General features: G+C 66.3%; 1 protein-coding gene across 6 annotated transcripts in view; it reads left to right on the top strand.

The window, feature by feature from the left end:
* Window positions 1-14,357, top strand: part of LOC114492888 (TBC1 domain family member 14) — a 69,148-nt gene that overhangs the window by 41,971 nt on the left and 12,820 nt on the right. For 5 of the 6 annotated variants that reach the window (XM_036018571.1, XM_036018568.1, XM_036018561.1 and 2 more), the window contains 5 exons: window positions 10,070-10,188; window positions 11,270-11,352; window positions 11,520-11,637; window positions 12,444-12,550; window positions 13,710-13,790. In XM_036018571.1, the coding sequence (XP_035874464.1) occupies window positions 10,070-10,188; window positions 11,270-11,352; window positions 11,520-11,637; window positions 12,444-12,550; window positions 13,710-13,790 (508 nt within the window). Of the gene's footprint in view, window positions 1-4,376; window positions 4,495-10,069; window positions 10,189-11,269; window positions 11,353-11,519; window positions 11,638-12,443; window positions 12,551-13,709; window positions 13,791-14,357 lie in introns of those variants that run through there. The other variant, XM_028507507.2, reaches the window with a different exon arrangement.

The raw sequence follows: 14,357 nt of genomic DNA, 5'->3' as shown, positions 1-14,357 counted from the left end.
GCGGTGTAGGTCAGATGGAAATATCGTGGTGACCACACCAGTGTGCGTGGTCGGGACAGAACCCGTCGCGCGTCCACATGCCAGTTCTGACAGTCACCAGAGGGGGGGGGGGAAACGACCCAACTCGATACTGTCCAAAAGAGACTCACTTCAGATATAACATGTGTGGGCTGAAATGAAAGGACTGGTGAGACACACCACAAAAACGCTGATCAGGATGAGGGCGGAGTGGATGCAGTAACGTCAGGAGAAGACGTCACGGCAGCGAGTGTTCACAGGGAGGAGGCGGGGCTCTGCCTGGTGGGGGCGGAGCGACTGGGAACGCGAGCGCCCCTGGTACCCGCTGCGGACGCGCGGTGCGGGTGCCGGCCGGTGGGAGGCAGGCGCACGGCACCATGGCTAAACCAGGGGGCCCAGCCCTCCTCTCTGCGCGCCCACGGACAGACCTGCGACAGAGTCAGCCTGGCGCAGCGGCGCATCGAGGGGCTGACAGCGAGAGGCCCTGGAATCAGGCCGCTTGGCTTTACATTACCCGCCCCCGGCCCCCCCCCCCCCCCCCCCCCCCCGGGCTGCCTACCAGCTGTTCACAGGGGAGGTCGCTCGGACCCTCCGTCGCGTTAGCTGGGGGGAGGGCCGGGGCCGGGATGCCGGTGGTGCGTGCATCAGGGTGCTTGTCGCTGCTCTAAAAAGTGCCCCAAACTCGGGGGCTGCAGCCAGCGCGGACTTATTCTCCTCCAGCTTTGGAGGTCAGAGCCCAGAATCAGCCTCCCAGGTCGAGAAGGAGGCATTGGCCGCGCTGGTGGTTCTAGAGCAGGGGCATCAGACTCATTCTCACCACGGCCACGTCAGCCCCGCGGTCGCCTTCGAAGCGCCGAATGGGATTTCAGCTCCTGAACGGTTGAGGAGGAGTTACATTCGTACAGCCCTAAAGTGATTTCAGCCCCGGTGAAAGCCAGTCTGACACCCCTGCTCTCGAGGCCTCAGGAGAGAACCTCTCCTTTCTCTTTCTCTCCCGGCTTCTAGAAGCTGCCGGCGTCCCTCGGCTCGCAGCTGCGTCACGCCTGTAAAGTCCCTTCCGCCGTGTCGGGTAGTAGTCCCAGGTGCGGGGGTTGGTGTGTGGGCGCATGCGGAGGCCGTCGGTCACTGCTGGCGACGGCCCAGCTGTCACCGCGTGGTACAATGTGTCGTTGGGCCTTGTAGGAGGGACTCAGCTCTGAAGTGCGTGTGGTGACGTGCAGGTGACCACCTGCGCGCAGAGACAAGCCACGTGGTCAGACGAGTGTGTGACGCGTGTCGAACACACGCTGGGTGAGTCCCGCGTGTACGTGGAGTGAGCCCGTGGGCCCAGGGTGGCTGACGACCCCAGTGTGCGTGGCACGCGGCGCTGGAGGGGGTGTGGGGGGCCGAGAACCGTGCTGCGACTCTGTGAGCACAGGGTGTCTCAGCGTCAAGGTGTTAGCCCTCCCCCGCCTGCAGGAGTGGCCGCCAGCCAGTCACCCCTCCCGGGGCCCTGGGAACCTCAGGGGGTTCTCGCAGGCGCAGGGTGGGCACCTGTGTGGGGCAGTGACTGGAGTGCTGGTCTGGGAGCCACGCAGGGCCGCGACCTTGCCCGTCTTTGTCCCTGGGGCCGAGCACCACAGGGCGGGCGGGCGGAAGGCAGGAGGGACGGCAGAGGACCGAGTCCACAGAAGCCGAGCGAGTGCCGTGCTCTCAGCGGAGCTGCCGTTAGTTAGTTGTGAGAAGCCCGCTGAGTCCCCGCTCTCAGGTGTTACTGTGTCTTGAGGGGAGTTACCATCCATCAGACAGTTGCGTGATCGCACGCGGTGAGAAGCGCTGAGAGAGCAGCTCGCTGCAGGGCCGTGCGGGGCCCGCAGGGGGCGCTCCTGTGGGGTGGGCACCGGACGAGCTGCTGCCCTTGTGGAGAGACGTCTGACCCGCGGAGGGGCTCGGACAGGTGCTTCAGCCACGCCCGCGCCGCGGAGATCAGACAGGTGTTGGCGTTCTGCCTTACTCATTTATTGGGCCTCCTTCTGTTTTCAAAAAGTGGAACCGCCTGAAAGAAGTTGCAGCTATCACGACTGTCCGCTGCCACGTGCGCCGGCACACGGCTCTGCGGAGATGCTCCCCGGGGCGGCCCGGAGGGTTCCCGGCGGCTCCACTGGAGCCCCTGACCCTGACCCTGACCCTGCCCCTGCCCGGCCGCAGCACGGCCCTGAGGGGGACGGGTGCTGCTTCCCCAGCTGCCCTCGTTGTTTGGCCCATTGGTCTCTTAACAGAAGGGTGGTTCTGCCCTTTTTCAGTGACGCCTGCCTTTTCCGTTCCGATGGCCACGGTCAGACGGACAGAGTGTGTGGTGGGGATGAGCAAGGCGGCGGCATCGGCCGCGAGGGCATCTGAGGAGCCAGGTGCTCACGGGCACACGCACGGAGAAGAACGTGGATGAGACCGTTAACTTGGGTTTACACCAACAGACTGCTTGGGACAAAAACCTTGGGCTCGCCTTCTCTGTTGGACACAGACGCACAGGCGGTGTGTGGCTCCGCAGTTTCGGGGCTCGCTCTCCCCTGGAGACCCCCGTGGGCCTCAGGCAGGCGAGGCAGAGGTTCCCGGGTGGGGAGTGGAAGGACCCTTTCCCGCTGCTGTCCTGTTTTATTTCCAAACTTTGAATAATTTTTCTTGACAAGGTTTTCTTTAATCCGGCCAGAATCGACCTCTCCACTTTTATCCCATTACTTTTTTTACAATAAGGCTTTATTTTTCAAAACGGACAGTTGGTGGGGCCCGTTGTTCATGCATCTTCACCAGTGGCTGGGATGCCCTACCCCCCTCGGGTGCACATCCTGGTGTGCGTTCCTCCAGCCCCGTGCAGTGAGACCACCGGCAGGGCATTTCCCAAGGCGCCCGAAGGGCCCCCAGACCGCGGGACCCTGCAGGCAGCAGCCGGCTGTGCGCCCGTGGCGTGGGCACGTCCACACAGTGGGCGGCATGTTGCTTCGGTGGCGGACCAGGTTCCTGAGCCGCCCGACTCTGCCTCGGGGCCACTTCTGATTTGGCCTCGCCCCCAGATGCCTTGGGGGGGGGGGGGGCTCTTCCTCTGTCCCGGCTGACTCACCCGCGTCTTCTCGTCCTTGGGCGGGTGCCACCACTGCTGCCTCGGGGAGACGTCAGACAAAAAGTACCCCGCTGCTTTTTTTTTTATTGTTCAAGTACAACCGTCTCCATTTTCACCCCACCCACCCTCTCTACACCCCCTACTTCTTAAGAACGGCTTCGCCGAGGCGTAGTTACGACACCACGAAAGGCCCTTGTCGTACCTGTGCAGCGACTGTGTGCGCACTTGTGCAGGCAGGCGCCTGTCTGTGGCCACAGCAGCCCGGCTTTAGAGCACGTTCCCCCCTCGGAAACGTCCCCCCGGAAACATCCCCTCCCGCCTGTCTGCAGGGGCTCAGCTCCACCCCTGGCTTTCGGGCAGTGTAGGCGGAGACGGGAGTGTGGGAGGTGCATGCTGGACCGGAGAAGACAAGGCCCCCCTCTCCCGAGGGGTTCAGGGGACGCCCTGTTTCTTCAGGTGGTCAGGCCGCGTACCGCTGTCTCTGGTTACGGCCCGTGGGCAGCGCAGGCTTCACCCGAGGAAGGCGTTTCTGGTTCGGTTTGGTGATGCTGTTTATCCGAGAGCAGCGGAGCGCAGCCCAAGCCTGGGCACCCGTGAACTTCCGCCCCGGGAGGGTCTGGTGTGGTCTCAGACCGAGTCTGTTCAGCCCTCCGACACTGCACCCGTGGAGGGACCAGAAGTGGCTGCACACCCTTTAAAGGTTTTTGAAATGGAGATGTAATTCCCAAACGGTGGAATGCTCCCTTCTGCAGCTCACTGTTAGCCCTGATGGGCCGCCAGGAGTCAGACTTGTATCGGCATGCATCTTTGTGCGGCCCCGACGTTTTGATTGAGTTCATCTTCACTGGAGAAAACATGACCCACAGGAGAGTCTAGAGAAGATAAAAATTGCTCGTGACCCCCCTCCCCCCACCCCAGTTTACCAGCTTCAGTCGCCTGTGTGAGTGCATCTCAGGAATGGACGTTTCTCCTTCTTAAACGGGGGACGGAGCCGAGCTTGCAGTGTGCCGGCGCCCGCTCCCTCCCCGCTGGAGCGTCGCTTTCCAGCCGGAGGTCTGTGCGGACTCCACAGCCCGACGCGCTGCGCTGAGCCCCGTGGAGCCGCTGGCATCCCGACGGGGCGTGACGGGGGAAGCCCGCTCTAACCGCCCCGCCCCTGTGCGCCCCCCAGCGCCCAGGGTCCCCGCGAGCCAGGCCTGACCGGCCGACGCGGAGCGCGCCGATTGGCGGGCCGCGCGGCATCTGCGTGCGATTGAGCAGACTGCCGCCCCCGCCCCGCCGAGCCGCCGCCCGAGGCCCCGCCGCCACCGCCTGAGCTGCCTGCTCGCCCGCTCGGGCATGGAGCCGCCAGCCACGCGCCTCTGAGCCCCACGGTGTTCATGGTGAGTGGGGCCGGCCGGCCGGGACTCTGCGTGGGGTCTGTGGTCCATCACCGGCTGAGGCTCCGCCGCGGGCGCGCCGGGTGCACGGGTGTCAGGTTCGCCTGTTCCCGCGAGCGAGCTGAGCCTGCCGGGGGCCGCGCAGTGCGCCTCGCTCCGCTCCTCCCGGCCTTGCTTTGTGTCTCTGGTTCCATAGGACGTTCTAACGGGGTTCCGTTTCAAACGGGTGTGGTTCGGAATTGTAAGGGGGAGGGCCGGCGCGCCCTGCGACCCTACCGCGCAGAATTCGGTCGCAGCCTGTCTCGGGATTCAGGTCAGCCGGGCCAGGCATCCCTCCCTCCTGGAGGCCAGCGGGCCTTGCTGGCGATCCCTGCAGAGGATCGGCTTTCTGACCACCAGACAGCGCCCTCGACAATGGGGTTTCGGGGGCAGCCGGGCCTGCTAAAACCCGCGGTTGGGTGGGCACGCAGGACCCGGTCTGTGCACGCTGTAACTTCGGTGCTCGAAGGTGTGTGAGGAGTGCGGCCAGCAGGGAAGGCCTCCCCAGGGTCCGTCTCCCCGAGCCGAGCTCGCGGTCAGAGGATGCTTTCTGGGGGAACAGTGCCTGCGGGGCGGTGGGCGCACGGAGTCTGAGGACCCCTGGGGTTCCCGGGGGCCCTGGTTAGTGTGAGGCGGAGCCCCAGCGGTCACCGGGGCGTCTTTCCGGAAGCCGGGCGTTGGTAAGCCCTGCACAGGCCCCCTCCCCGCTGAAGATGGTGAAACAGAACGGGTCTGGCGTCAGGTTTGGAAGCAAAGTCTCTCCCCCGGAATCGCCTGGTAGAAATGTCAGCGTGCAGCCGGCCGCAGTGTCCGGGACCCCCTCCTCCCCCCCCGCCACGTCTTCAGCCCCGTTAGGTGCCCTTAGTGGGGAGCCCCGTGAAGAGCAGCTGCAGCAACGCGAGGGCAGTGACTAACACTCCCGGTCCCCGTCCGGGCGCTGCTGTGGCCACATGTCTGCGTGCGCCGCTCCGCTCCCACTCCGTCTCCCACTTAGGAGAGGAGACGGGCTTGGGGGGGGGGGGTGCGGGGGACGTGCTCAAGGTCAGGCTGCGGTCCCGGCCGGCCGAGAGGGTCCAGACGCAGGCCGGCTGCCCCCCCCCCCCCACGCTTCCCCGCAGGCGGGCTGTGCACGGGCGCCGGCTGCTCGGACGCTGGCCCCTGGCGCCGTCTTCTCCCAGGGGCCGTGCCTGACCGCAGACCCGCCTCTGGGACTCCCAGCAGGGGCCTGAAGAGGCTCCTCCTGACACCGCACTCAGCTGAGTCGGGGGCGCAAGGCCGGGTGTCCAGTGATGCCCCCAGCGGAGGCGGCTCCCCCAGAAGCAGGGGGACTTCCCCGGGCCAGCTTGGCAGCCGGCTCGGCGTCCCTTCAGGTCTCACACAGCCCCCCACTCCCCGCCTCAGTCAGGCTGCCGGGAGCGCGTTCTCTCCATCGTGGGAGAGCCCGGGCCTCCTCTTTGTTCTCTTAAAACACGCCCGTCGAGGTGGGCCTTTTTCTCCTTCAACTGGCAGACCGTGCGCTTGGCGCTTGGTCCGGGACTGTGGCGCCCCTGTCCTCGCCTTGAGCACGCTGGGATCCCATGCCAGGATCCCACGCCGGCTGCAGACCCCGCGCCCTCCTTGTACGCCGGCTCTCGGCCTGAGAGTCAAGAGCAGGACGCAGACTCGCTCTCTGCCGAAAGTGTGCCTGCCGGCCCCGGAGCAGGCCCGCTCGGCGCGCCTCCTGGCCGCGGTTGGTGCTGTCCGGCAGCCTCTCCCTCGCGGCTGCGTCGCCCAGTCCTCCGTCCACTTGGCTGGGGCCCTCGGTGGGACGCTTTCCTCTGCCCCCCCTCTGCCGGTGGCCCACCCCCCAGACTGGGGGCTACGGTTTTGCGTCCAAAGCCTTGGCTCTTGCCGCACCGTGTGCCGGCCCGAGGTTGTCCACAGGGCTCCCGTGGCCGGCGGCTTCCGCTCTGGGGGCAGTTTCCATGGCCTGCCCGGACTCCTGGGCTCTGCCAGCATCTCACCTGCCCCTGCCGGAGTGGGCACTCGCAGGCTGGGCTCCGAGGGTCTCCGGACGTGCTCCCAGGAGAGGCCCTTTCCACCTCCCCCTGCCGCCAGGTCTCACAGCCTGTCTTGCTCGTGGCCTCTGCGTGGAGCTGGGGTCCTGCTCACTTGCGCTCTCTTGCTCCCCGGTTCGCCCTGACCCTTCGCCGGGCCGCCAGCCCACCCCCACGTCCTGGCCCTGGCCGGAGTCGGCGTGCCCTGCTGGCCGCTGTCTCACTGGCGTCGGTCCTCTCCTCCAGCAGGGTGCACGCTGGACTGCTTGGGGCGTGGGCTCGACCCGCTGTGCTTCCCAGTCGGTGTCTTGTGGACTTTTTTGACGTGACAGCCCCCCGCCCCCCACCCCGCCAGGCCGCTGGAGACGCAGCGCCCGGGTAGAACCGGGCGCAGAGCCGAGACAGACTGGCCTCACTGTGTGCGCGCTGGTGTGCGTCACTGTTTGATTTTTCTGGGTGCCACCCCATCACGTACGCCGGGGTGCCACGAGACCGCCGAGGACCACTGCTCTCAGTTCCCTCGTGACCAGGGCACTGGAGCCCCTTGCGGTCGTCTGAACGGGCGGCTCGTACTGACACGCGTGCAGGGCTCCTTCCTGCTGAGCACAGGGAAGGGCGTTGTCGCATCGTTTACACCAGGGACTTCGGGGCTCCGCCCGGTGAGGGTCCGGAGCAGGGAAGACTCTTTGCAGTGATGGGCTGGACCTGGGCTTCGCCGCAGTTGCCTGGCGCCGTACAGGCCTGGGACCTCGGGGTGGCGGGCATCGACGCCCGTCCTCCCGTCGTCGTCCTGGGGCCCTCGCGGCGGCTCCCACTTGACAGCGAGGAAGCCGAGGCCCGGCCGGAAGCACGAGGATTAGCCTGAGGTCCAGGGCTGGGACTTGGAGCTGAGATTTGCCTCCAAAGCCCTAGCACCCGCCACATCACGTGCTGACCCCGTGTCTTCCCACAGACCTCTCCTCTGCCCCCGCTCCCCCGCTCCCCGCAAGGATCCCCGCGGGGGAGGGTCCTCCCTCTTGGTTCTGCAGCTGGTGTGTCTGCAGTGGAGGCTGAGCTCGCTGCCGACCTCTGGGGAGCCGTGGGAGAGCTGGCTCGGGGCGGGACCTGCAGCAGCTTCCGGTGCCACCCGTGCTCTGAAACGCTGCCCCGAGCGTTGGGGGGCCGTTCCCTGGGGGGGTCCACCGCGGGCAGGCCGGGCCAGGCCGGGCCTCCTCTGCTTGTCAAACACCACACAGCGCTCCGTGCGGCTGACGCAGGAGCACGTGTGCCACACGCAGCACCCCAGGCTTCTGTCGTCGGCGGGAGGCTTTCCTGCACGGAGCGTGGGAGTGTGAGTGAGGAGACGACCCTGGACCGTGCCGGGGCATGGCCGCCCAGGAGACACGGGCTGCAGGGCCGAGTGCGGGGCCTCTGGCCCCTGCTCCCGAGAGGCAGGGCCCGTTTTCGTCTCTGGGCCTCCCCACCCGTGATACCAGGACGGTGGCAGCTTCCCCCTCAGAGGCTGGGGGGGGGGTCGCACCCAGCATCTCACGCCCTGACTGCCGCTGCCTGTCAGTGCGGGCTCCTGAGCCCCAGCCGCAGGCAGCGCGCCGTGCCGGCCCCGAGTCGGGCCTTCAGTGCGCTCCCCTGCTCTTCCCTGTGCTCGGGGGTCGTCGAGGGCCTTGCCGGTGCCCACTCGTGCCTGGCCCCAGAGCACCATCTCTGCCCCCAGCAACCCCAGGCGGCGTTTCCCCGCCCCGGGAGCTGTGCTCGTGGCCTCGGCAGCCTCCCTCGTCCCAGCTTCCCCACCCTGGCCCCGCGGGCCGCCCCGCCGGCTCTGTCCTCGAGGGCCGCCAGCCGCCACACGTGCACAGTGCGCTGGCCTCGCCACGGGGCTTGTTGCGGACTCACAGTGAGACGGCACGTGTGCAGCACACGCAGGAGCCCTTGGAAACGGGCGTCCGGGTTCCAGGCGTGTCCCGCCCGTGCGCCGGCCCCTTCGGGCTGGACAGTGCCGTTGGCTGGACCAGGGTCGGCGGCGAGCAGGCCGCACCGCGTGGGGCGCTCATTACGGACTCTTGTCCGGACGCCGCAGGCCGGGACTCACTCTCGACACGCAGCTTTGGGCGCGTTTCCTGTGAGACTCGGGGTTTGGGCGCGCACACGCCAGGTTGAAGCCCTCCAGCGGCCGGCGGGGCTGCGCGAGCGCCCGGCACCCGTGTGCGCTCGGGCGGGAGGGAAGGGCGCCTGCGATCTGTGCTCGGTCGGTGCGGGTCGTTGGGGCGCTCCGGGGGCGCCCCGGGAAGTGGGGGCCGGCCGTGTCGGGGCACCCAGCATCCCACATGCGGGAGGACAGGAGCCGCCCCGGCCACCCGGTCCCTCGCGTCGCCTGCCGGTTTGGAGACAGGCTTCCTTGCCGCGCGTGGAAGCCCCGTAGGCTCTTCTGGCCGAGAACAGTCGCTTGCCGGCTCATCTTACCAGCAGCCCCCCTGCACCACTGGTGCCGGTAGTTTACCCATTCAGCAATTAATTACTTTCTGCTCCCGGCGCTGCTTCTGTTGTCACCCGGAGCGGCCGTTTCCGTCTGTGGTGAGCTGCCCGTGTGTGTCCTGTCTCCCGGCAGGTCCCAGAGCCTCGCCTAGAACAGGCAACGAGAAAGCGTTGTGAGTTTTTTACCTTGCAGAGGGCTGAGGGCGTGCACACACGCACAGCCACAGTTGCAGAGGCCGGGCTCTGAGGCACCGGCGTGCTCGGCCCTCCCGCACTCTCCCGGCGCGCTTGGGACGTGGGCCAGCCGGTGTGACTGGGCGTTCGTGACCCGGCCGTAGCGGGGCTGCCTCTGGGTTTCCAGGTGTGGTTGCTTCTGCAACGGCCTGCAAGGACGGTTTCACGCACAGGTGTTCACGATTTCTCTTTTGATGCTTCTGGTTTAAGAAAATGAAACAGCTTTCATCATCCTCATGTAAACGGTAAACCGTTCCCCGTTTCAGTAGAGACTTACAGGGCTAACACGTGTCCTTCAGATGGGATGCAGGGATGTGGGTTAGAGGTCCGGGGGGGGGGGGGGGGGGGGGTTGTGTGTGAGACAAGCCAGGGGCCAACTGGGTGCCAGCGTCGGCTCTCGGCCTGGCTCTGAGAGTCCCAGCGGCTGCTGCGACGGTCAGTTAGAGCTGAGAGTGTCCAGGGAGCACGGCCCTGCCCCAGGAGCAGTGCAGGGGCCCGAGGCAGTGCCCGTGGGCCCTGGTGAAGCACCACGGGCACCCGGGACAGCACGGCCCTTGGGAGCCTCCCCACCAACGTGAGGAGTCCGCTGTGCTCACATGGGCCAGCCATGGCCCAACCCGCAGAGCGGTCTGACCCCTTTGCTGGGCATTTCTCGCTTTTGAGTGGCAGGAGGTATTTTCAGCCCACGGTCCTCGGAACCACCGTAAAGGACTGCACAGCGGACACTCTCCTGCCTTCTGGAGGGCTCCGTCCTGTCCGAGTGGGTCTGGTCTCGCGTTCACCCCGCTCCTCTGCCCTAGGAATATGAAGACAAGGCGGGAGCACCTCGCAAGCCGCCCTCCCCAAAGCAGAATGTGAGGAAGAACCTCGATTTCGAGCCGCTGTCCACCACCGCCCTCATCCTGGAAGACCGGCCGGCGTGAGTCCGGGGCCCGCGGGGCGCGCGCAGCAGGGGCGGGGGCGGGGCGCCTTGGCGGCCAGTGGGCTTCCCTTACGAGGGAAGTGGGGGGGAGGGGAGTGCGCTGCAGACTCGTCAAAGACGCCAAGTTCCTCTTTATCTCCTATTTTTTTTTCATATTAATTTAGCATTTAAAAATACATAAGTGGCTCTTAAAGATCGTAGACTGGCCTGTGACTGTACTCGGACCCCAGCAGCGGTGGCCTGGAGCCCGGGGGGTCTGGGGACGCCCCGGTGCTGCTGCTGTGGAGCGAACGGCGCCGCACCGGCCAGCCGGGCCATCTGGGGTCTGCAGGGACAGGTGTTCCCGGCCAGTCCCTCCTCGGGCGCCAGCCTGTGGGCGGGCTGCACGCTTCTCAAAGGGGGCGCGAGTTTTATTCCTCAGGAGCTGGGGTGCCCGTTTGTGTGCGACGGCGAAGCTGCCGGGGAGCTGGCCCTGCCCGGCGGGCTCTGCCGGGTGCGCCCCGTGCACCGGACGGCGGCGGGTTCGACGCCCAGGCGGGGCTCGTGCAGGGGCAGCTGACCGGTGTTTCTCGCTCTCCCTCCTCTCTCCACAATCGACAAAAACAAACCCTCGGGCGAGGATTAAAAATGAGCGTGCAGGCAGATGGAACGGAAAGCAGAGCCACGGCCCGCGTGGCTGGCGTGACACCGGCGCACTGACGGCCAGCCGGCAGCTGTGTTCGTGCCGGCGGGGCCCCTCCCCCCAGGCGCCGTCTGCCGCTGTCAGTGGCCGCTGTCCGTCGGGGCGTCTTCGCAGGCAGGAGGGAGGCATCTGAAGTGTTCGTCTCTGTCTGGGATTGTGGGCAGTTGTTTTCTTCATTCTTCTCATCTCTTTATTACAAGTTTTTCTCCGTGAGCTCATTTTCCTTTGGAAGAAAACAGTTTGTCTGTGAAAGAGCTGTGTCTTTGTCACCTTGGCGTGTTTAGTTTCCGTCTTTAGGCTTTCCCATTTTTTTAGTAAATAATGCTTCAGGTTTTGCTTTTCAAACAATTTTATTTGCTATTCATAACGGCAACAAATCACGTGTCTCCCACCCAGAAACCTCCCGGCGAAGCCAGCGGAAGAGGCCCAGAAACACAGACAGCAGTATGAAGAGATGGTGGTCCAGGCCAAGAAGCGAGGTAATGGCGCGCGAGGCTCCCCACGCCCCCCATGGCGGACACGGGTCCGGGGAGGGCCCCCACGCCCTCCGCCAGTGCTCTTCTCCGGGGTCTGGCGCCGCGTGACTCCGAGAAAAGGGCGGAGCCCCGCTAACGGCATCTCCCTCTGTTCCCCGCGCGGCCCCCAGAGCTGAAGGAGGCCCGGCGGAGGAAGAAGCAGCTGGAGGAGAGGTGCAGGCTGGAGGAGAGCATCGGGAACGCGGCCCTGACCTGGAACAACGAGGTCCTGCCCCACTGGGAGACCGTGTAAGCCTGGGGGCGGGCGGGGCGGGCGGGGCGGAGGGGCGTCCCCGCGCCAGACGCTCATCCCTGGGGTCTCCGGCTGGCGGCCATGCTGCCGGTGGGTCCCCGTGCCGCCTCTGGTGGCGTGACTGGAGTCAGCTGCCCTGCCGTGGCTCAGGCCCCACCGTGCCTCACCTGTCCTGCCACAGCTCCCCTGCCTCTTCAGCTCGCCTCCTGCCCAGCGGCCAGGGCGGTCTCTGACGCCCTGGCCTGGGGCGGGTACAGTTTGAACTCCGTGGACACGCTGCTCCAGTTGTCCTCTGTCTGAGGACGGCCCCCGGGGGCCAGGCCCCCGCAGTCTGGCAGCTGCTGTCACCCTTACACCCGAGGGACAGCTGTGGACATTTCTCCTTGCGATGCATGGGGCGGTGTGTGGACAGCACGTGCCGCTGGGAGTGTGGGTGCCCAGCTCCCTTCCGCACGTGTCCCTTTCGGCTTGGACCACCTGCGGGAGGGGGCGGCCTCCCTCCTGGCACTTCCCTGGGTGCCACTCACCCTCATCGGAGGGTCAGGTGGCCCCGCTGAGGACACCCGCTGGGAAGACCGGCCTTTCCTGGCAGCGCCTCTACTGAGCAGGCCGGGCGGGCGCGGTCAGGGAACAGCCTTTCTCTCCAGTGGGACCCGGTGACGAGAGGGGAGGTCCTCAGAGACCCCAGGCCGTCTCCCTGTGTGCCCCGGTGTGCGCCTGCTCCCGTGGTCGGGGCCGGGCGCCCGGCAGACGCTGCTCCAGTGATGGCACACTCACAGCCGCACGCTTCCTCGGTGTCCAGGTGGAGCTCGAGGAAAGTGCGGGACCTGTGGTGGCAGGGCATCCCCCCCAGCGTGAGAGGCAAGGTCTGGAGCCTGGCCATCGGCAACGAGCTGAACATCACCCACGGTGAGTGCTTGCGTGGTCGTGGGCGCGGGGACCCCTCCCCGTGGGTCCCAGGGCGCCCCCCGTCCTGCCTGCGGCTGTGACCCTCGAGAGGCCGATGGCGGTGTCCTCCCGGGGGTGGGGGACCGTTGGAGGGCCTGGGCTCTCTGCTGGCAGGCGCCTCATTGCCCCGGCGGCTCAGAGCGGTCGCTGGCCTTCTCCCCGACACCTGCCAGCTGCCCGAAGGGCCGCGGCAGCACCTGTGGGTGTGGTGTCACGGCCATAGCATCAGTGGGCGGAGTTTGTTGGGATCTCCCCTTCGAGCCCGAGCCCCAGGAGAGGCAAGCCTTGGCCGGGACACGGGGGAAGGGAGGAGAGGTGCGGGCGGTGCGGACTGTGTTCGGGGTCCTGTTGGCTGATTGCAGCCTTTTTCCAGGGAGCTTGTGTGTGAGCGCCTCTAGGGGGGCGGGGGGGGGGGGGGCGGTCAGCATAGTGCACTCGGCTGGGTGCTTGAGGTTCTGGTGGCTCAGGTGTGGGCGGGGAGGTGACATCCGGACTCACCTGTGCTGGGGCTGGCCGGCTGTCTGGCCACACGCGTGGGTTCCGTCTGTGTGTGCCCCTCCTCCCCCTGCGTGCCCTGCTCCCTCCTGCTCTGTGCCCCGTGCTGCCTCCCGGTGAGACCCAGGCCGGGGGCTCATGGGCTGTGACCAGGTGCTGAGCCCCGAGTAGCTGTGGCTTTATGCTTTCCCCCTCTGTCGGCGGGGGTGGAGGCTCCTGCCTTGTTGTCTCTGTGTCACTTGTACCCAGCAAGTGCTTGTGGAGTCAGTGGTGGCAGTGGAGGCCTTGGGTTTAAAGCAGATTGATCCGTGTCTTCTCCGGGCACTGGTTCGAACCGTCACGGTCTCCACCCAGGATGGGTGCTGGGCCCGTCGGCCCGTTCCGTCGCCGGGCAGGCGGTGTGGTGGGCGGAGAGGCGGGGCACCGTGGTGCTGGAGCTTCCCCCGCATGCAGCAAGGCCCGCAGACCACGGGCTCTTCAGGCTGGGCTGGGGGCCCACGTGGCCTTAATGAGGGCGTGGTCAGTGGCTGGGCTCCGAGTGCCCCAGAGGCAGCAGCGTGCCCCCCGGTGCTTGGAGGGAGCGCATTCCCCGTGCGCGAGGTGCTCAGCCGGGCTTCTCTTCCAGAGCTCTTTGACATCTGCCTCGCCCGAGCCAAGGAGCGGTGGCGGTCCTTCAGCGCCGGCGGCCCCGAGGCGGAGAGTGAAGGTACGTGTGCCGCTGCGGCCGGGGCTCCCTGCTGTGGGGGAGGGGGGTCGCTGTCACCTAACAACGAACAGGCGCTTCACCGAGGTCGCGCTTGCTGCAGAGTCACAGAAAGCTTCATGGAAAAGGTGCTTTTTTTTTTTTTTTTTTTTTAAGAGCAAACAAGTTTTAAAAAAACTTTAAAAAAATATTTTATTAATTTTTTAGAGAGAGGGAAAGAGAGGGAGAGAAACATCCATGTGTGGTTGTCTCTCATGTGCCCCCCGCACTGGGGACCTGACCTGGCGCACAGCCCAGGCGTGTGCCCTGACTGGGAATCGAACTGGTGACTCTCTGGTTTGCAGGCCGGCGCTCAGTCCACTGAGTCCCACCAGCCGGGGCAGAGTAACTTCTCTGAGAAAGAGCACAGGCCAGGTCCTGCGAGGGGTTTGCGTCCTTGGGCGCCGCAGGGCCGGCCGCGATCACTGTGGCTTCCCTCGTCCACGTCCGGCAGCAGCCCGGCACCCACGGGTGCTCCAGCATCGGCTTCAGGGGAGCATGGGTGCTGCCTCCGACGACACCGCACACCGC

The sequence above is a fragment of the Phyllostomus discolor genome, chromosome 1 (assembly GCF_004126475.2).
Source record: "Phyllostomus discolor isolate MPI-MPIP mPhyDis1 chromosome 1, mPhyDis1.pri.v3, whole genome shotgun sequence".
Lineage (NCBI taxonomy): Eukaryota > Metazoa > Chordata > Mammalia > Chiroptera > Phyllostomidae > Phyllostomus > Phyllostomus discolor.
Note: the sequence above shows the minus strand (reverse complement) of the source record. Positions and strands in the feature narration are given on the sequence as shown.